Source organism: Chiloscyllium plagiosum, unplaced genomic scaffold (genome assembly GCF_037043375.1).
Source record: "Chiloscyllium plagiosum isolate Xiang-an unplaced genomic scaffold, Cpla_swu_hap1 HiC_scaffold_9, whole genome shotgun sequence".
NCBI lineage: Eukaryota > Metazoa > Chordata > Chondrichthyes > Orectolobiformes > Hemiscylliidae > Chiloscyllium > Chiloscyllium plagiosum.
This window is the reverse complement of record NW_028270147.1, coordinates 91,689,480-91,712,966: the sequence shown is the minus strand read 5'-3', so window position 1 is coordinate 91,712,966 and position 23,487 is coordinate 91,689,480. Positions and strand designations below refer to the sequence as shown.

Here is a 23,487-nt window from a genome sequence, read left to right as displayed (position 1 = left end):
AGTAGTCCCAGGAATGAAAGCTTAACATAGGAAGGATGTTTGAGAACTCTGGATTTGTACCACATGGAGTTTAGAAGGATGGGGCAGGGGACACTAATTGAAACATACAGAATACTGAGTGGTCTGGACAGAGTAGATGTTGGGAAGATGTTTCCATTAGTAGAAGAGGCCTGGACCAGAGGGCATAGCCTTAGAGCAAAGAGAAGACCCTTTTAGAACGGAGATCAGGAGAAACTTCTTCAGCCAGAGTGTGAGAGAATCTACAGATTCACTGCCACAGAAGGCTGTGGAGGCCAGGTCATTGAGTATATTTAAGACTGAGGTAGATAGGTTTTTGGGGATCAAAGGTTACTGGGAGAAAGCTGGAGAATGGGGTTGAGAAACTTATCAGCTATGAGTGAATAGCAGAGCAGACTCAATGGGCTAAATGGCCTAATTTCTGTTCCAATGTCTTATGTTCTTAGATTGGGACCTGAATATTGAAGGATACATGACATTTCAGAAGGACAGGAAGCGAGGGAAAGAGTGGAGGATTGACTTTGTTAATTAAACATGATATTAGTATAACAGAGAGGGATGACCTAAGTTCCAGAAACCAGGTCCTCAACCACCTGAAGAAGGAGCAGCGCTCCGAAAGATAGTGCTTCCAATTAAACCTGTTGGACTATAACCTGGTGTACACCGTCCAACACCGGCATCTCCAAATCATAATACGATTGAATCTGACGTACTGTTTAAGGGGCAGAATTGTGGGTCCAGACCATTGAATTTAAACAAGGGCAATTAGGGCACGAAAGAAGAACTTGCAAAGGTGGACCAACAATTTTGTTTCAGGATAAGTCAAGAGAGATGCTGTGGCAAACATTTAAGGGGATATTTGAGAAAGTGCATAGAATTCCAGTATGTATGAAAAATTCTAAGGGACAGAACCACTATCCATGGTTAACTAAAAATGTCAAAGACAGTATCGAACACAAAGAAAAGATTTTAATTGTGAAACAATAGGTGTCTAGTCAGAAAATTGGACAGAATATAAAAAAACAAAAAAATTGTAAAAGGAGGAGGAAAAAATTACAGTATTAGAGAAAGTTAGTCAAAAGTATAAAGACAGGTAGGCAAGTTTTTTTTATCTGATTTTAATAAAGAAAAGACTTAAAGTAAGTGCTGATCCTTATCCCTCGGGAATTAGAAATGGAAGACAAAAAGATGGCAGATGAATTGAACAGATATTTTGTATCACAAGGGACAGCATAATAGCTGCATTCTGGGCATAGCTGTAATTCAGAAATTGATACAGAAGGAGGAACTCAAGAAATTACAAACAATCCTGAGTAAATTGTTGGATCTGCGTGTTTCCACATCCCCGGGTCCTGATGGATTTCATCCTAGTGAATAAATTAGTCGGTGAGATAGCTAGTTGGTATTGGTTTCAATTTTCAAAAAGTCATTAAATTCTGCAAAGATTCCTTCACATTGGAAAACGGCTCATGAAACTCCTTTATTCAAAAAAAAGGGAAGGGGGGCAGAAATTCAGAAACTACAGGCTACTTAGCTTGACATCCGACTCTACCTATCGGAAAAATGCTAGAAGCTTTTTACCAGGGCACTAGGAGAAGTTCCAGACAATCAGGCAGAGCCAACATTGTCATTTTTACAAAACTATCACATTGAACTAATTTAGAGGACTTGTTTGAAGACGTAACTTGTACTGCAGGCAAAGGGGAACCAGTGGATGTGTTGTGCTTAGATTTCCAGAAGGCATTTGATAAGGTGTGGAATAGGTTATTATGGAAAATAGAAATTCATGAAGTTGAGGCTAACATATTGGCATCAATAAATCTCCTTGGATGGCCTAATACATTCTGCCCAATCTTAATAAAGATTCCAGCATGTGCAGTAATTTGCTTCTGCTATCCTTCCTGGTTTGGCCTACATGTGACCAGAGACCCATAACAATGTGGCTGACTCTTTGCTGCCCTCTGGACAATTGGGTATGGTCAAACAATGCTGGCCTAGCTAGTGACGTCTGTGAATTTTTTAAAAAGCCTGTGTTTTAAATTAAAACAGGTGCTTTAAGGTGTAAATAGAGCATTTTAGCTTCCACAAGTTCTACCCAGCAATAAGTCAATGTGATATCATTGCTATGGGGAACAGGGGCCCAGCATCAGTCGTCTTAAAATTCTAGTGCTAGATTTAAACAATGATAAGTAGCTTTTAAATGGAATCTAGCAGTTCTGCCCTGGTGAAGCAAGGAGCAAAGAGTGTGTTGAAATACCAGAGGGATTTGTGATCTTCCAAACAAGACTACAATTCTGCTGAGAGAACAGCATGGTGTAATGTAACTGGAGCAAGGGTTATTTTAAGAATCTTAGAAGGAAGACCTTTTCTGTACACGACAGCATTAGCTATTTACTAAGTAATGTTTAGTCAACATTGATTTTGTTTTGTTTATCACAGAAAATGACTTCAAACTTGGAATCTTGTTGTATACTGGCACCTCTGATTTTACCTCTGAATTAGCACCTATTATCTACTCTCTTCCCATTTACAAGGATACACAGACTCTAATAATTGCTATGTAAGCAGGCCTCCTAAACTAAAATTGCCCGTGTCCATTTACAAGCACCATTTAACTGCCACTTTGAACCTGAGCCGAACAATTTCATTTGAACGGATTTTAAAATTTATATTTTTTAAATCTACTTCTTTCATTAAATCTGCCCAAATCTCTCCCCATCTCGATAAGTACTAATTAGGTAAAGTGAATTCCTTACCTCCAAGCACAAAAAAATTAACAAATAAGAAAAACAAACAGATGAATGCAGAAGCCTTACCTCAGAAGCTGTGGCTGTAAAATATATCGCACTCGATTGCCCGTTAGTCAGGTCCATACTTCCTATGCCACCCACCACAATAGCATTATGAAAAGCTCATAGTCATGGTGCAAGCTTCATCACTCCTGTACAAAGACACAGCACCAGTCAGTTGCAAGACTTTGACAAAAGAATTTCAGTTTCTATTTGTAAAGCACAAGAGGCACATAAAAGTTGTCAGGCTATTTCAAAATGTTTAATTTTCTCTTCTGTGACACGCTGATATACTAAAAAGCTAATTAGCACCTCAAATTAATGCCTTCAAAACAACTGCCATAAACTGACGAAGCAGCTGACAAAGCAATCATTAAAATGACACAAAAGTTGACTCCCAAATACAGTACACAAAGATTCCCAATAGGAACACATTTCTGAAAAGGAGCAAACCAATTATTGCATGTACTTTAACAACAAAGAGTTTTACATTTAAATTGTAAAATGACATAGCACAATATCTATGCAATTTAATTCCCAACATTATCTTCCTGCTCCTTGGATGCTGCCTGACCTGCTGTGCTTTTCTAGCACCACTCTAATCTCCAGCATCTGCAGTCCTCACTTCCACCGTGCTTACTAAATCCAATCTAACAATTATTTAACCTGTTTTTCTCATCAACTTGTTCAGAGATGTTATTACATACCTCTAGAGCAGGTGGGACGTGAACACTGGCCTCCTAATGCAAGGGTAGGGAAGCTACTACTGCGCCACAAGAGGGTCCACTAAGTATGGAATGCTTCATGAATTTATGTGTCATCCTTACAAATTGGTCATGCTAATTCTCTCTGTATCATTCCAGTTTTAGTGTATGTGCTGATGTCAGGTTATTCAGAGTATTTTCATCACAACTACTTTAACAAATGAAATTTAATTTACTGTTTTTTACATTAATATTTTCCTTATTTTCCTTCATACAGCTGGGATACGCTCCTCAGACGGCAAACTGCATTTGATCTAGAACATAGAACAATACAGCACAGAATATGCCCTTCGGCCCACGATGTTGTGCCGAACATTTGTCCTAGCTTAAACACCTATCCAATTTCCGCTTAAAGGTCACCAATGATTCTGACTCTGCCACTCCCACAGGCAGCGCATTCCATGCCCCCACCACTCTCTGGGTAAAGAACCTACCCCTGACATCCCCCTATACCTTCCACCCTTCACCTTAAATTTATGTCCCCTCGTAACACTATGTTGTACCCGGGGAAAAAGTCTCTGACTGTCTACTCTATCTATTCCCCTGATCATCTTATAAACCTCTATCAAGTCACCCCTCATCCTTCGCCGTTCCAATGAGAAAAGGCCTAGCACTCTCAACCTATCCTCGTACGACCTATTCTCCATTCCAGGCAACATCCTGGTAAATCTCCTCTGCACCCTCTCCAAAGCTTCCACATCTTTCCTAAAGTGAGGCGACCAGAACTGCACAGAGTACTCCAAATGTGGCCTTACCAAGGTCCTGTACAGCTGCAACATCACCTCACGACTCTTGAATTCAATCTCTCTGCTAATGAATGCTAATACATCATAGGCCTTCTTACAAGCTCTATCCACCTGAGTGGCAACTTTCAAAGAGCTATGAACATAGATGCCAAGATCCCTCTGCTCCTCCACCTTACTAAGAACCCTACCGTTAACCTTGTATTCCGCATTCTTATTTGTCCTTCCAAAATGGACAACCTCACACTTGACAGGGTTGAACTCCATCTGCCGCTCCTCAGCCCAGCTCTGCATCATATCTCATTCACATTTTTACAAGTTTATTCTACAGCCAGGCATAATTGTGTTCACCCTTGATGTCTACACAATGGTTTCTTGCCCTTTTTTGGAGGTGGTAAGAAGGCCAATCACACTAACCTAAACACTGCACTGAATAATATCAGTTAATCCAACACAAGCTTGGAATGAAATGCTAAATCTTCTAAATTTCTAGTCTCATTTAACAAAACTTCATAGTTGTAGGTAAACAATCAGAGAACTCGTGTCTTACTGAACTCTATTTTTGTTGAACTACATCATCTGCCAAACTTATCTTGATTTCTAAGTTCACAAGGGAAAATTTGAATTGTGCAAGTCCAAGTATGCATCTTTAACCCCAAGATGGGAGGTGCAAAAAAAACACAACAATTTTTCATCTGATCACTCTCAGCATATTGTGCACTGAAATTATCCCAAAGCTGAAACATACAGTTGCAAAGCAAATTCTGATCACAGAGTTCAAATTATACATTATCTAAAATAGAAACAAAAATCTGAGAAACTCAACAGATCTGGCAGCATTTACAGAGAGAGAAAGAATTAATGCTTCAAGTCCAAAGCCACTTCTTCAGATTTTCCAGTGGAGCAAAAGACAGGAGAAGTAGTAGGGAGGTGATGGCATAGTGGTATTATCGCTGGACTGTTCGTCCAGATAATACTCTGGGAACCCAGGCTCAAATCCTGCCATAGGAGATAAAATTCAATTTTTGAAAATAGGAATAAGAGTCTAATGATGACCATGAATTGTTGGGAAAACCCCATCTGGCTCACTGATGGCTTTCAGGGAAGGAGACTGCCATCCTTAACCTGGTCTAGCCTGCATGTGACTCCAGACCCACAGCAATGTGGTTAACTCTTAACTGTCCTCTGGGTAATTAAGGATAGATAATAAATACTGACCAGAGGCATCCACGTCCCATTAATAAATTTAAAAAACAAAACTAATAAAAGCAAAATGCTGCACATGCTGGAAATCTAAAATAAAAGCAGACAATGCTGGAAAAACTCAAAAACTACTGAACCTGTAATGCAAAGCAACTTTTTCAGCACTTAACACAATTCAAACAATATGCATTTAGTTAGAGCTTTCAACACACAAGAATGTGCTCAGTTGCTCCATAAAGTCATTAAAGTAATTTAAGCCAACAAAGAAAATATTGTGAGGGCTGAATGAAAGCTTAGGTAGCGGAAATTTAAGTAAGATCTCCAAGAAAGAGAGGGAGTCAAGAACTGCAGGGTTTAGGTTGGACATTTCAAAATTATTGATATTTCTGAAAGTTGAGCAGGCTACACTGGGGTGAAAGAAGTGGGAAGCACAATAGGCCACAGACAGAAGGATAGAAAGATCTAAGCAGACCACTTTTTGGACTGACAGAAATTTCAGAGATAAGACAGGATAATGTTATGAGGGTGTTTGAGTAGGAGTATGAAAAATTTAAATTTTAGGAACTGAAGAACCAGAAGCCAATACAGCATGAATGAGGAAGATTGAATTGGACTTGCTATGGGATAGGATGGATCAGCATAATTTTGGATGAGCTGAAGATCAAGGAGAATGCTAGGTTAGCCAGAGGCAATAAAGGGAGAATGAATGTATACAAAGAGAGTGAGAGTGTGAATGTGTGTGTCTATTTGTGTGTTTGTGGTTGTAGGTAAGCTGAGTAATGAGATAAACATAAAACTTAATGGACAACAAGAAGAACTTATTACTGAATAGCTTCTCATCCTGGTGTAATTCCTTCAGTGGTTTCCTATTTCCACCAAGTATGTGCCAATTCTGGATGCGGAGTTTCTGCAGAATATTCTGTTTTTAATTCAGATATTGTACAGTCTTAAATTCAATGAATAGAATATGTAGTGCAACTGTGTCTCAGAATTTGGATGTTTTCAGTGCATGTCATTCTGAAAATGACCAAATGCAAAATTGATAGCACAACTGAGTTTAAAGATACATGATTTACATTGTCACAAATTTCACAAAAAGTGGTGAGACCCAAAATGTGCCAAAATTTACATAGATATGCTTAATCTGTGTAGCATTGTCATGTACATCCGTCATCACTACTAGCTACTCAGAAAGATACTTTGCAGTAAACAATAACATTCAACGAAAATCTTATAAGCTAGATGTCATGAAACTAAAACTTGAAATGCTAAGAACACAAGGCAAAACAACATGACTGTTCATATGCCATCCACTAGTCTAATGGTATTTTTATAGCACTGGTCTACCTTAAGTGGTCAGGAAATTTAAATAGCTAGAATTGTCGGCATCGTTCCACATGCATAAACATGCAGCAAATGAAATCTGGCAGAGATGAGATAACTTCATTCAGTGTACTTTTGCTAATTGCTGAAAAGTCTAATCCATGAAGTAGGTTCTACAACAAATAAGAAACGGTTATTAGGTGCAATTGTGGCTGTTCAGTGCTGGCAGCTGCTGCCAAGCTGCTGTATCCATTGATCACCACAGTGAGCGGCACGGTGGCACAGTGGTTAGCACTGCTGCCTCACAGCGCCAGAGACCCGGGTTCAACTCAGGCGACTGACTGTGTGGAGTTTGCACGTTCTCCCTGTGTCTGCGTGGGTTTCCTCCAGGTGCTCCGGTTTCCTCCCACAGTCCAAAGATGTGCAGGTTAGGTGAATTGGCCATGCTAAATTGCCCGTAGTGTTAGGTGAAGGGGTAAATGTACGGGAATGGGTGGGTTACGCTTTGGCGGGTCGGTGTGGACTTGTTGGGCCGAAGGGCCTGTTTCCACACTGTAAGTAATCTAATCTAATCTAATCTAATCTAATCTAATCTAATGAATAGATTGATCTTCAGGTTATGTTGCCATTTTCCTGCATCATCAGCTACTGTCCCTCAGATATGAGAATTGGTGCTAAGGACCTTTGCATCATACTTGCAGATCTCCTTGAAATGGTTCTTTGGACATCTGGTCATCTTGACATATAGGAGAAAGTGAGGTCTGCAGATGCTGGAGATCAGAGATGGAAATGTGTTGCTGGAAAAGTGCAGCAGGTCAGGCAGCATCTAGGGAACAGGAGAATCGACGTTTCGGGCTAATGCCTGAAGAAGGGCTAATGCCCGAAACGTCGATTCTCCTGTTCCCTAGATGCTGCCTGACCTGCTGCGCTTTTCCAGCAACACATTTCCATCTTGACATATAGAATATCCTTAGGATTCAACTGTCTTCCATCTTAGAAGTATACCTGAACCAGTGTAGTCACCAGTTTGATGAAGCTTTATGTTTACGAAGATTGCTGCAATCATGACTCTGTCCTTCTAGGAATTGCCAAAAATACGCCAGAAACAATGGAGATGATTGTTTTTGAACTCTCTTTCCTGTAAATCATCCTGTTTTTCCATAATCATACAAAACGATGCTAAGAATACAGGCCTCCACCTTGCATCTTAGTGCTAAGCAGCAACATAATTTAGTTAAACTGCTTTCCCTCTGCATATGTGATTTCTGCATCAACCAATGACTGTCTATTGCTATGGACCCAATGTACAAGAATTTACAGTCATTTCTAACAGTGCGTTATTAAGAATGGAAACGTGACACCTTTTTCCATTACCACGGCTCTCTTGACATTAAAGTCAGGAAGAACCTATAGTTGTGGGAGAGACAATTCTCATTACTCATTGCAGCAGAGTTTCCATAAGAAGAACTAGCATGGCATTGGTAGCACAAGCAGGCTGTATTTTTATCTTTGTTTTCTGTCTGGGTTACTATCTGACCTAGTTTGCAAGTAAACACCTTAAATTTCCACAGGGAAGACAACAGTCAGGAGCATGAGGAATAAAATAACAAAGTGGAAGCTTTGACAAAGGGTCAGTTAGACTCAAAACGTCAGCTCTTTTCTCCTCTTACAGATACTGCCAGACCTGCTAAGATTTTCCAGCATTTTCTCTTTTAGCTAGGACACAACCCTGTTTCACTTTAATCTTACCCTGAATAGAAGTGGTGCAATCAAATGGACAGTACAGCGCATGCTGTTATGGAAGAAGAGTACAATGGTTTAGTGGTCAGCACTGCTGCCTCACAGCACCAGGGACCCAGGTTCGATTCCAGCCTTAGCCAACTGTTTGTGTGGAGTTTGCCTCCAGGTGCTTCGGTTTGCAGGTTAGGTGAATTAGCCATGCTAAATTGCCATTAGTATTCAGGATGTGTAGGTTAGGTGCATTAGTCAGGGGTAATTGTAGAGTAATAGGGTAGGGGAATGGGTCTGGGTGGGATGCTCTTCAGAGGGTCGGTGTGGATTTGTTGGGCCAAAGGGCCTGTTTCCACAATATTGGGATTCTATGATCTAAGAGCATCAAACTGAGGAACTTTGGTCAATAGCCAATTCCCCTAAAATCTTGTAAAATCCTGCCCTGTTAATGGTCTTGAATACTTTATGGAGATCGACAAATGGAAAGTGAAGAAATACATCCTGTTCTTTAAACTTCTCTTGTCATGGTGTATTTAGAAAATCATGTCTACTTTATTCCAGGAGCATAGAAACCACTATATGTTTCTGGGTACACTGGGTCTAGAGAAGTTTGAGCATGACATCTCCCAAAGGCGTTCCCAGTCATAATAAGGAGTGAGATATTGCTGGAGTTACTGCAACCTCCTGTTTTATCTTTGTTTTGTATAATGCAATCATTTTGAATCACACATATCTTGTGAAACAGAGTTGTCTGCCAACAGAGATGGGGAAAATAATCACAAAGTTGTTGTCTTAGATTGAACTTGCCAAGCATCAGCATTTTGGCTTTTTGTTACATCAAGATAGCAAGCTGCACCAAATCAGACTCTCAAACAATGGGTTTAAAATACAGTGACTTTAAATCATTTGATGGCCCTCAAAATTGCTCAATTATTTCTAACTAGACTTTACAAATAATCAATCTTGGACACCAAGTTTATAATTTAAACAGAAATTAACAATTTATAACATCATTTTAACAGAATACAGATGAACTACGTGGCAATCTAATTAATATTTATGACCTAAGCCCATTTGAACACCAATCCTATTTACATTCCGACAGAGAGCTATGGGATAAATTTAAATTTTTTTAAAATCATATGTTGCCAGTTCAAAAACTAATTCAATAATGAATATTAAGTCTACGCGAAATCTGATGGGTTGAATTACAGGCACACAGGATTGCATCTCACTGGAATTCCAAAATCACCTGCTAATGCAAGTAACTTCTGCAGACCTCTGGAGACTTTTCAGTATTTCCTATAGCCTGGGGTTCTTTTCTCAGAATTTCCAGCAATTCAATAAGTAAAGGATAACTATATCAAGCAAAACCAAAAAAAAAATCCATCTTCCATAGCAACACTGCCTCCTACCCAAAAACCCAGTTGGTTTCTCTTTCTTTTTCAACATTCTCCATAGTTGGCTGGCCAGAATCCATCCTCCTTTGTTTGACTGATTCAACATCCGACTAGCTGCCAGTCCCTGAGCAAAACGACATCTCAGTGTCAGTTTGTCTGTGGTGTTTTGGAAACAGCATTTAACAAGCATTACCCTCCCAGGTTGGTTCCCAACAGCAAACATCAGACTTTTGTGTTCTCACTTTTCAAAAAAAAAACTACTATTCAAAGTTCAATTCTCAATGCAATTTACAGTTCAATCCAAACTGAGAGAAATGAAAGAAAAATAATAATGATAGTCTCAACAGGCTGGCATTCTATACTTCAGTTTGCTCAGCAATGAATGCTATTTATAAATTTAACTACTGGGTGCTTAGTCCAACTGAACCATGTCAGGAAGTTGCAAGAAATCATTAACACCAATGGAGAAATGTCAGTATCGAATAAGTATGATTCACAATAATGCTCAACTCATCAGGACATCTGCTTACTTCTGTTGGGAGGATTCACCAACTTTGACAATGGTAGAATCATATGCGCTCTTGATCCCACCATACATAATGAGGATATTTCTGCTGTCATAGTTTACAGACTAATCCAACATGATTTTTTTATATTCTATCTGCATGTTTAATGGCACTCCTTTATCATAAGGCATCAAGAGATTAACCCATCCATAATTAAGAAATCACTGCCACCTTGTGGAAACAGGTGCATGAATTCACCATATTAGCAATAACAAAGTAGAAAGGTATATCAAACATGAAAGAAAATTTATCCTGATAATGAAAAGAATCAAAGAACAACTTAAATATAAAAGCACATACTTGCTTCATGGTGTGCTATTTTGTTTATTTTTTAAAAATTCATTGTAACTTTGTGCACAGCAATATTTTAAAGCATGTATAAAGTCTTGTGATGTTTAGAAGCTGCAAAGAGCCTGTATATGCGGTCCAGCCTACAGCTTTGTCACAATAAATTCATATTAAATGTTAGATTAGATTAGATTACTTACAGTGTGGAAACAGGCCCTTCGGCCCAACAAGTCCGCACCGACCCGTCAAAGCACAACCCACCCAGACCCATTCCCCCACATTTACTCCTTCACCTAACACTACGGGCAATTTAGCATGGCCAATTCACCTAACCTACACATTTTTGGACTGTGGGAGGGAACCCACGCACACACGGGGAGAATGTGCAAACTCCACACAGACAGTCGCCTGAGGCGGGAATGGAACCCGGGTCTCTGGCACTGTGAGGCACTGTGCCACTGTGCCGCCCATATGTATGCCCTCATGGAGCTTTGAATTGATGGTAAGCTTATTTTTAAATTTTCAATCAACTGTACAGAAGATGCAGAATTCTTGAAGGTCAAATAATACTTAATGTTAAGTTCTTTTTCCTGAAATCTTTACTCACTTGATGCAACTGCAACACACCAACTTCTGTGAACAACCAAAATTTTATTAAGCACAGTACAACTTTCTGGAGGAATCTTTAACACACCAGGCAGGGCTTACAAGGTCGTGGCAAAAGCTCTCCCCAAACAAAGGAAACAGTCCTTCCTTTACGCATAATCTTTATATCATACTTGGTAATGCCCACAAGACAATCTCCAGCCATTGCCCCACAGTCAGATACTATTCAAGACAACACCCAGCCACTCTCTCGCAGTTACATGCCACTCGGGGCACAATGCAGTGACCGAGGAGCTGGACAATCGATGTCTCGGGCAAAAGCCCTTCATCATTCCTGTTGAAGGGCTTTTGCCCGAAATGTCGATGTTCCTGCTCCTCGGATGCTGCCTGACCTGCTGTGCTTTTCCAGCACCACTCTGATCTAAACTCTGGTTTCCAGCATCTGCAGTCCTCACTTTTGCTAGTTGATTTTAGCTGAAAATGTGTTGCTGGAAAAGCGCAGGTCAGGCAGCATCCAAGGAACAGGAGAATCGACGTTTCGGGCATAAGCCCTTCTTCAGGAATGAGGAAAGTGTGTCCAGCAGGCTAAGATAAAAGGTAGGGATGAGGGACTTGGGGAGGGGCTTTGGAAATGCGATAGGTGGAGGGAGGTCAAGGTGAGGGTGATAGGTCGGAGTGGGGTGGGGGCAGAGAGGTCAGGAAGATGATTGCAGGTTAGGAAGGCGGTGCTGAGTTCGAGGGATTTGACTGAGATAAGGTGGGGAGGGGGGGGGAAATGAGGAAACTGGAAAAATCCGAGTTCATCCCTTGTGGTTGGAGGGTTCCCAGGCAGAAGATGAGGCGCTCTTCCTCCAACCGTCGTGTTGCCATGGTCTGGCGATGGAGGAGTCCAAGGACCTGCATGTCTTTGGTGGAGTGGGAGGGGGAGTTAAAGTGTTGGGCTACGGGGTGGTTGGGTTGGTTGGTCCGGGTGTCCCAGAGGTGTTCTCTGAAACGTTCCGCAAGTAGGCGGCCTGTCTCCCCAATATAGAGGAGGCCACATCGGGTGCAGCGGATGCAATAGATGATCTGTGTGGAGGTGCAGGTGAATTTGTGGCGGATATGGAAGTGTCCCTTGGGGCCTTGGAGGGAAGTAAGGGGGGAGGTGTGGGCGCACGTTTTGCATTTCTTGCGGTTGCAGGGGAAGGTGCCGGGAGTGGAGGTTGGGTTGGTGGGGGGTGTGGACCTGACGAGGGAGTCAAGGAGGGAGTGGTCTTTTCAGAACGCTGATAGGGGAGGGAAATATATCACTGGTGGTGGGGTCCGTTTGGAGGTGGCGGAAATGGCGGCGGATGATACGTTGTACATGGAGGTTGGTGGGGTGGTAGGTGAGGACCAGTGGGGTTCTGTCTTGGTGGCGGTTGGAGGGGCGGGGCTCAAGGGCGGAGGAGCGGGAAGTGGAAGAGATGCGGTGGAGGGCATCGTCGACTACGTCTGGCGGGAAATTGCGGTCCTTGAAGAAGGAGGCCATCTGGGTTGTACGGTTTTGGAACTGGTCCTCCTGGTAGTAGATGCGGCAGAGACGAAGGAATTGGGAATATGGGATGGCGTTTTTACAGAGGGCAGGGTGGGAGGAGGTGTAGTCTAGGTAGCTGTGGGAGTCGGTCAGTTTATAGTAAATGTCCTTACAATAGACAATAGATGCAGGAGTAGGCCATTCTGCCCTTCGAGCCTGCACCACCATTCAATACGATCATGGCTGATCATCCTTAAATCAGTATCCTGTTCCTGCCTTATCTCCATAACCCTTGATTCCACAATCCTTGAGAGCTCTATCCAACTCTTTCTTAAATGAATCCAGAGACTGGGCCTCCACTGCCCTCTGCAGCAGAGCATTCCACACAGCCACCACTCTCTGGGTGAAGAGGTTTCTCCTCATCTCTGTCCTAAATGGACTCCCTCAATAGTCAGAATGTCTTTCCTCAAATTTGGAGACCAGAACTGCACACAGTACTCCAGGTGTGGTCTCTCCAGGGCCCTGTACAGCTGCAGAAGAACCTCTTTGCTTTTATACTCAATCCCTCTTGTTATGAAGGCCAGCATGCTATTAGCCTTCTTCACTACCTGCTGTACCTGCATGCTTACCTTCATTGACTGGCTACAAGAACACCCAGCTCTCTCTGTACAGCCCCTTTACCTAAATTAATTCCATTTAGGTAGTAATCTGCCTTCCTGTTCTTGCCACCAAAGTGGATAACCATACATTTATCCACATTAAACTGCATCTACCATGCATCTAACCACTCACCTAACTTGTCCAGGTCACCCTGTAATCTCCTAACATCCTCATCACATTTCACCCTGCCACCCAGCTTAGTATCATCAGCAAATTTGCTAATACCATCTTCTATATCATTAACATATATTGTAAAAAGCTGCGGTCCCAGCACTGATCCCTGCGGTACCCCACTGGTCACTGCCTGCCATTCCGAAATGGAGCTGTTTATCACTACACTTTGTTTCCTATCAACCAACCAACTTTCAATCTAAGTTAGTACTTTGCCCCCAATGCCATGCGCCCTAATTTTGCTCACGAACCTCCAATGTGGGACTTTATCAAAAGCTTTCTGAAAGTCCAGGTACACTATATCTACTGGATCTCCCTCGTCCACCTTCAGAGTTACATCCTCAAAAAATTCCAGAAGATGAGTCAAGCATGATTTCCTCTTCATAAATCCATGCTGACTCTGACCTATCCTGTTACTACTATCCAGATGTGTCGTAATTTCATCCTTTATAATAGACTCCAGCATCTTTCTCACCACTGAGGTCAGACTAACTGGTCTATAATTTCCTGTTTTCTCTCTCCCACCTTTCTTAAAAAGTGGTATAACATTAGCCACCCTCCAATCCGCAGGAACTGATCCCGAATCTATCGAACTCTGGAAAATAATCACCAACGCATCCACAATTTCTCAAGCCACTTCCTTCAGTACACTGGGATGTAGACCATCCGGCCCTGGAGACTTATCAACCTTCAGACCTAACAGTCTCTCTAACACCAATTCCTGGCAAATATAAATTCCCTTAAGTTCAGGTCCTTCAGCCACTGTTACTTCAGGGAGATTGCTTGTGTCTTCCCCAGTGAACACAGATCTGAAGTACCAATTCAATTCTTCTGCCATTTCTTTGTTCCCCGTAATATATTCCCCTGTTTCTGTCTTCAAGGGCCCAATTTTAGTCTTAAACCATTTTTTTGCCTTTCACATACCTAAAAAAACTTTTACTATCCTCCTTTATATTATTGGCCAGTTTACCTTCGTACCTCATTTTTTCTCTGCGTATTTCCTTCTTAGTAATCCTCTGTTGTTCTTTAAAAGCTTCCCAGTCCTCGGTTTTCCCACTTATCTTTGCTATGTTATACTTTTTCTCTTTGAACTTTATATGTTTCTTAACTTCCCTCGTCAGCCACACCCACCCATGCCTCCTCCGAGGATCTTTCTTCCTTTTTGGAATGAACTGATCCTGCAACTTCTGCATTATACACAGAAATATCTGCCATTGTTCCTCCACTGTCATCCCTGCTAAGGTATTGCACCATTGAACTTTGGCCAGCTCCTCCCTCATAGCTCCATAGTTCCATTTATTCAACTATTGTCACTTCCGATTGTACGCTCTCCGTCTCAAATTGCAGATTGAAGCTTATTGTATTATGGTCACTACTTCCTAATGGCTCCTTCAATTCGAGGTCCCTGACCAATTCTGGTTCGTTGCACAATACCAGATCCAGAATTCCCTTCTCCCTGGTCGGCTCCAGCACCAGCTGTTCTAAGAATCCATCTCTGAGGCACTCCACAAGGTCTCTTTCTTGAGGTCCAATACCATCCTGATTCTCCCAGTCTACCTGCATGTTGAAATCCCCCGTAACAACTGTAGTAACATCTTTGCAACAGGCCAATTTCAACTCCTGATTTAGCTTACATCCGACATCCAGATGACTGTTTGGGGGCCTGTAGATAACTCCCAAGAGGGTCTTTTTACCCTTAGTATTTCTCAGCTCTATCCACACTGACTCTACATCCCCTGATTCTAGGTCCCCCCACGCAAGGAATTGAATATCATCCCTTACAACATGGCCACCCCACCCCCTCTGCCCCTCAGTCTGTCCTTATGATAGCACGTGTGGCCTTGAATATTCATTTCCCAGGCCCTGTCCACTTGAAGCCACGTCTCAGTTATCCCCACAATATCGTATCTGCCAATTTCCAAAAGAGCCTCAAGCTCATCCATCTTATTTCTAATGCTTCGTGCATTCATGTATAGTATTTTTAATTTATTACTGCCCTCACCCTTCCCATCAACTCCTATTTCACTCAACCTTACAGCATGATCCCTTTGAGCTCACCTTTTTCGATGTCCACTACATCACAAATTTTGGTTCATCTGTAAACTTACTAACTATACCTCTTCTGCTTGGGAGGTTAGCACAATGGATTACTGCGAATGCTCTTGTAAGGATGCCTACCTCTCTCCACAAGAATCTATCACTGCAACCCGCAGGTCATCTCCTCTGCCCTGAAGCTCTTCAACCATGTACTGAAACAGACTCGCTACCACAGCCACAACTGCTTTCTCAGTGCCTGCCTCCGTAACCTACTGATCCTGCAATTCCAGATGAAGGGCTTTTGCCCGAAATGTTGATTTTCCTGCTCCTCAGATGCTGCCTGACCTGCTGTGGTTTTCCAGCACCATTCTGATCTAAATTCTGGTTTCCAACATCTGCAATCCTCACTTTTGCCCACAATACAGTGACCACCTCACCTCCAGAAACAATGTAATATAAATCAGCTCTTAATGGCCAGATCTGGTGTGAATTGTATTTTTTTTAAACTACAGAGAGTAGTCAGAATTCCAACTATAATGTTCTTATTGATTTCAGAATAGGGGATGAAAATGTAAATAGGATGGCAAGGAAATGGCCATGTAAATGGCTCTGGATAATAGGATTAGAAGCTGCAAAGAGCCTGTATATGCTGTCCAGCCTACATCTTTGTCACAATAAATTCATATTAAATGTATGCCCTAGTGGCGCTATTAATCTATGGTAAGTTTATTTTTAAATTTTCTCTGGATAATTTCTTACAATTTATCTGTAAATCAGAGACATCCCACCCGAGCCTCGGGACATCCAATTTCCTGCAAAGCAAGTTAACACTTTAATATCACACTGTCAATACTTATAAAGCCATGTAACAAACCATAAGGCATAGGAGTGGAAGTAAGGCCATTCGGCCCATCGAGTCCACTCCACCATTCAATCATGGCTGATGGGCATTTCAACTCCACTTACCCACATTCTCCCCATAACCCTTAATTCCTTGTGACATCAAGAATTTATCAATCTCTGCCTTGAAGACATTTAGCGTCCTGCCCTCCGCGGCAATAAATTCCACAGGCCCACCACTCTCTGGCTGAAGAAATGTCTCTGCATTTCTGTTCTGAATTTACCCCCCTCTAATTCTAAGGCTGTGTCCACGGGTCCTAGATTCCTCGCCTAACGGAAACAATTTCCTAGTGTCCACCCTTTCCAAGCCACGTATTATCTTGTAAGTTTCTATTAGATCTCCCCTTAATCTTCTAAATTTCAATAAATACAATCCCAGGATCCTCAGCCGTTCCTCGTATGTTAGACCTACCATTCCAGGGATCATCCGTGTGAATCTCCGCTGGACACGCTTCAGTGCCAGTATGTCCTTCCTGAGGTGTGGGGACCAAAACTGGACACAGTACTCCAAATGGGGCCTAACCAGAGCTTTATAAAAGCCTCAGTAGCACAACGGTGCTTTTATATTCCAATCCTCTTGAGATAAATGACAACATTGCATTTGCTTTCTTAATCACGGACTCAACCTGCATGTTTACCTTTAGAGAATCCTCAACTAGCACTCCCAGATCCCTTTGTACTTTGGCTTTCTGAATTTTCTTACCTTTTAGAAAGTAGTCCATGCTTGTATTCTTTTTACCAAAGTGCAAGACCTCGCATTTGCTCACATTGAATTCCATCAGCCATTTCCTGGACCACTCTCCCAAACTGTCTAGATCCTTCTGCAGCATCCCCACTTCCTCAGTACTACCTGCCTGTCCACCTATCTTCGTATCATCGGCAAACTTCGCTAGAATGCCCCCAGTCCCTTCATCCAGATCATTAATATATAACGTAAACAGCTGCGGCCCCAACACTGAATCCTGCGGGACACCGCTTGTTACCGGCTGCCATTCCAAAAAGGAACCTTTTATCCCAACTCTCTGCCTTCTGTCAGACAGCCAATCCTCAATCCATACCAGTAGCTCACCTCGAACACCACGGGCCCTCACCTTACTCAGCAGCCTCCTATGTGGCACCTTATCAAAGACCTTTTGGAAGTCGAGATAGACCACATCCACTGAGTTTCCCTGGTCTAACCTACTTGTCACCTCTTCAAAGAATTCCAACAGGTTTGTCAGGCTCGATCTCCCCTTACTAAATCCATGTTGACTTGTTCTAATCCGACCCTGCTCTTCCAAGAATTTAGAAACCTCATCCTTAATGATATATTCTAGAATTTTACCAACAACCAAGGTTAGGCTAATTGGCCTATCATTTTCCATCTTTTGTCTTGATCCTTTCTTGAACAAGGGGGTTACAACAGCGATCTTCCAATCATCCGGGATTTTCCCTGACTCCAGTGACTTTTGAAAGATCTCAACCAACGCCTCCGCTATTTCCTCAGCCACCGCCCTCAGAACTCTAGGATGTAGCCCATCAGGGCCAGGAGATTTATCAATTTTAAGACCTTTTAGCTTTTCTAGCACTATCTCTTTTGTAATGGCATCCATACTCATCTCAGCCCCCTGACTCCCTTTAATTGTTGGAACATTACTCATGTCTTCCACTATGAAGACTGACGCAAAGTACTTATAAAGTTCTCTAGCTATTTCCTTAGCTCCCATCACTAGGCTTCCAGCATCAGTTTGAAGGGGCCCAATGTCTACTTTTGCCTGTCGTTTGTTTATTATGTATTGAAATAAACTTTTCCTATCATTTCTAATATTACTGGCTAGCTTACCTTCATATTTGATCCTCTCCTTCCTTATTTCTCTCTTTGTTATCCTCTGTTTGTTTTTGTAGCCTTCCCAATCTTCTGATTTCCCAGTGCTCTTGGCCACTTTATAGGATCTCTCTTTTTCTTTAATACATTTCCTGACTTCCTTTGTCAGCCATGGCTGTCTAAACCCTCCCGGATAATCTTTCTTTTCTTGGGGATGAACCTCTGTACTGTGTCCTCAATTATACCCACAAACTCCTGCCATTTTTGTTCTACTGTCTTCCCAGCTAGGCTCTGCTTCCAGTCTATTTTCATCAATTCCTCTCTCATGCCCTCATAATTACCTTTATTTAAATGTAACACCATTACATCCTATTTTGCCATGGAGCTAATCACAAAACTCTACTTTAAAGCAGCAAGTTTTAAAGTCCATCATTCATCTCTACATTATGCTATGTAGGTTTCACAAGTCTGCACTGTATCTCAGGTGTTATGATCCCAGATAAAATCACTACATGTAATTTTTTTGTTAAAAATCTAAAAATTTCAATATTTATTAAAGAAATGAAGCCACAGGCTCATGGATTATGGTTTAAATAAAATGAATTTTGCTACACAAAAACCAAAGCACATGAATATTAAGAACTACACTATCTTAAATGTTAAAAATCACAACACCAGGTTATAGTCCAACAGGTATATTTGGAGCAATGGCTTTCAGAGCAATGTTCCTTCATCAGGTGATTGTGGAGAATAAGATTGTCAGACACAGAATTTATAGCAAAAGTTTACAGTGTGATGTAACTGAAATTATATATTGAAAAAGACCCAGATTGTTTGTTAAGTCTCTCATCTTTTAGAATGACTATGTTGGTTTCAGTTCTTTCATATGTAAATCACAAAATTTATTTAAAAAGTTACATTCTCAAGTGCACTTTAACAATTGGTGTCATGTCGGCCTAGATAAGGTACTGAAGATAGTAACTCCCTGTGGGGCTGTCTCTCCCCCTTCCCAATCTATCACATGCCTTCCTATTTTCACTAACAAATTGGATAACCTCACATCTATTCACATTATATTCTATCTGCCATGCATTTGCCCAAATCATATTGAAACATCACTACATCCTCCTCTCATACAGCCTTGATATGACTGCAAACTTGGGAGATATTACACACTTATCCAAATCATTAATACATACTGTAAATAACTGGAGCCAAAGCACTGCTTCATGCTGTACCCCACTAACCACTGCCTACACTTGAACAAAGACCCGTTCTTTCCTTCTTTGTTTCCGTCTGCCAACCTGCTCCCTATCCATAATAATCAAACATGCAGATGTTGAAAATCTGAAACAGAAACAGAAATTGCTGAAGAAACCCAGCAGGTCTGACAGCATCTGTGGAGTTCTCTATGCATGTCTGCACACTAGCCATAATCCTATACTAATCTCTCACTGGCTTCCCATGACCAACTCTACTGTTTACATCCAAACATTCCAGCAGATTTATTTCCTTTTTCCTGATTTTCTTTTCACAAATCCATGGTGACTCTTTCCAGTTCTATTACTGTTTTTCAAATGCTCTGCTACTAAGTCTTTTATAATGGATCCCAACATTTGCCCCATTACAGATATCAGTGTAACCCATCTATAATGGCCTATTTTCTCTCTACTTCCTTTTTAAAGTATTGGGTGAACATAAGTTACCCTCAAAATATATAGGAACTATTCCAGAATTAATAGTGTCTTTAAATATAACTGCTGATGCATCCATTATTTCTAGAACCACTTCCTCAAGTACTCTGGGATGTACAGTAATGGGTGTCAGGGATTTGTTAGCCTTTAACCCCATCAAGTTTCTCCACACTGATTTCCTTCAGTACTAATACTTTACACAACAAAACCTCTAGACAAAACCTCTCGATTCAAGTTTCCTTTGAACACCAATGTGACTTACAGCTCAAAAGTCAAGTCAAATACTTTCAAAATTTGGAAGATTAACTACTTGGTCAGAGTACCACTATGAAGCCATTTTTTTTCTATATTTTGGGATTTCTTGGGCCTTGTGCTTACTTCTGGTCAAGCTTTCCCTTCAATTCTGCTCCAACCAACCTGGAGTTGTGGACGGCTAATTCAACAACCAGTTCAACTACTTAATACTGTTGAGGACAGTATGTTAGCATGGGTAGAGGATTGGTTAACTAAGAGAAGATAGAGATTTGGTATCAAGGGAGGATTTTCAGGATGGCAATCTGTAACTAATGGAGTGCCATAGGCATGAGCGCTGGGTCCAAATTTATATAAATGACTTGGGAAATATAAGTTTTAAAAAATCACACAACATCAGGTTATAGTCCAACAGATTTAATTGGAAGCACACTAGCTTTCGGAGCGACGCTCCTTCATCAGGTGATTTTTAACATTGTACACCCCAGTCCAACACCGGCATCTCCAAATCAGGATATAAGTGAATATACTATTAACATACACTTAATGGTAAGGTCCTAGGGAGTGTTGTTGAACAAAGAGACCATGGAGTGCAGGTGCATAGTTCCTTGAAAGTGGAGTCACAGGTAGACAGGATAATGAAGAAGGCATATAAATTCAACAGGGAAGGCAAATGCTCTGTTGCCCTTTATTTCAAAGGGAATGGAGTATAAAAATAGGGAAACCTTGCTGAAACTATACAAAGCAATCGTCAGACCACATCTAGAATAATGTGAAATTTTTGGTCCCCTGAGCTAAGGAATGATACACTGGCATTAGAGGTAATCCAGAAGAGGTTCAGTAACCTGTTTCCAACATTAGAGGGATTTTCTAATGAAGAGAGGTTGAGTAGATTGGGCTTTTACTTATTGGGGATTTAGAAGAATGAAAGGTAACTTTATTGAAACATATAAAATTCTTAGAGGACTTTACAGGGTAATGCAGAAAAGATGTCTCTCATCTCTAGGACCAGAGGGCATAATCTCAATGATGGTTTGCCCAGTTAATGAGCAGCAATTTTCATTCTCCTAGAGGGTAGTAAATCTGTGAAATTTTCTACCAGAGAGGTTGAGACTGCGATGTTAAGAGTATTCAAGGCTGAGATAGACAAATTTGTAATCAGCAAGGGAATCAAGGGTTATGGGTTAAAGACATGAAAGTGGAGTTGACAATTATCAGATCAGTCATGAGCTCTTTGAACGGTGGAGCAGACTCAATATGCAGAATGGTCAACTTATGCCCTGACATTTTATAGTCTTAACCAAGGCATTTGGGCTTTTCCACCTCAGATCAGAACTCTCTGGTTGTTCGTATTCTTTAGCTCTGTAGTCTTCTGTTTAAAACCTTTTCGCCTCTCCATACTAATCTCGGCTACCACAGAAATCTAACTCTCTGTTCAAAATCTTTCAGCTAACCAAGAGCTTTAAACTTTTTCATTCTGTATGTTAAATGAACTCTGCTGGAAAGCGATGGTCTTTGTCCATCAATCAGATTGTTCTGAAACCTAAAAAGCAGCATCAATCAGAACCATGCTCATAATCTACCAACTAATATCTTGTTGATCATTTTGCTATCTGTTGCTATTTTCCCAGGCAAATTGGTTATGGGTGCTAGGTGCTTCACCAGAAATCTTTTCTCAGAGAAACGTAGTTCTTGAAAGGACCAAGACAAAAAAAATTGGTTTGAATTCCCAAAAAGCACACGGTTCACCATACAGGGCTATGATAACATTTCCAAGTTACTTATTTATACTTAGTCTTTCATCTTTCAAACAAAATTGTCTGATTGTCTCACAGCTTCTCTGAAACATTAGGTGGTGAAAAAGTATTTGCTCATTATTAAATTGACCAATAGATGTTGATTACCAACATGAACTCCTTCCCTCCACCTCATCACTGTATGCAATTTGTATCCTATTGTAAGATGACCTTTCAACCAATATCCTTTTCATAGAAGCCCTGCAGTGTGGGAGCATGCCATTTCGCCCATGAAGTCCATACTGGCCATCCGAAGAGCACGCCACTCAGACCCCACCCCCTTATTCCTGCATTTCCCATGGCCACGCCACATATCCTGCATCCCTGGACACTATGGGACATTTAGTGTGGCCAATTCATCTAACCTGCATATCTTTGGACTGTGGGAGGAAACCGGAGCATCCGGAGGAAACCCACGCAAAAATGGGGAGAATGTGCAAACTCTACACTGGCAGTTTCCCCGAGACTGGAATCAAACCCGGATCCCTGCACTGTGAAGCAGCAGTACTAATCACTGAGTCACCATTACACCTGATAACCATGACAGCCTATTTCAGCCTGCATACCATCATTCATCTCTATGCTTGCTTTAACTCATCCACCCTAAAATCATGCAACCAAGCTATCAATTCCAGACTCAACTACTTCATTGGCCATATGGCTTTGCACCCTTTACAAACATGAGCTCATCCAAAATTCTGCTGCTCATACCAGAACCCTATCCACTCACCACTCCTGTGCTAACTGATTGACATGTGCGACAAATTCAGAAACTCTCCATTTTAAAATTTTTGTCTTCATTTTCAAAACCCTTCAAGACCCTGTCCCTTCCTAACTCTGAAATCTCCTCCAACAACTACATGAAATCTCAGCAGACTTTAAATTTGGTCCTTTTGCGAATCCTTAATAATTTTTTCACTCCACCAAGATGCCTTCAGTTATCTAGGCTTTAAGGACTGGACTTCTTTCCAAAGTTCTCGAGTGAGGTAATTCTTAAATCAACGTCCCCCTGTTATAACAACTCATGTTGCCCAGTGTCAAGCTTTGTTTAATATTAATTCCTGCAAAGTTCCTTATGAAGTCTTACTTGGAAAAACTCAGAAGCCAACCTAAATGACTATGTCACTATCATCACAAGTGTACAGAGGAATGTGCATCAAAAGAAGTTAATCCGTGAATTTCCCCACAATAATCCGTGGCTAAACCTGGTCTCTGTGCCATGTAAAAGAACATGTGTTACTGATAAA

General features: G+C 41.3%; 1 protein-coding gene and 1 pseudogene across 5 annotated transcripts in view; both read right to left on the bottom strand.

Annotated features, from left to right (window-relative positions):
- Nucleotides 1-23,487, bottom strand: part of ralgps2 (Ral GEF with PH domain and SH3 binding motif 2) — a 470,074-nt gene that overhangs the window by 288,671 nt on the left and 157,916 nt on the right. For all 5 annotated transcript variants that reach the window (XR_015758209.1, XR_015758208.1, XR_015758210.1 and 2 more), the window contains exon 3: nt 2,835-2,959. Coding sequence is in view for 2 of the 5 variants with exons in the window: in XM_087990912.1 (XP_087847038.1) it covers nt 2,835-2,891 (57 nt within the window). In the remaining 3 variants the exon portion in view is untranslated. The remainder of the gene's footprint in view (nt 1-2,834; nt 2,960-23,487) is intronic.
- LOC122554818 (U6 spliceosomal RNA) lies at nt 3,594-3,692 on the bottom strand (annotated as a pseudogene).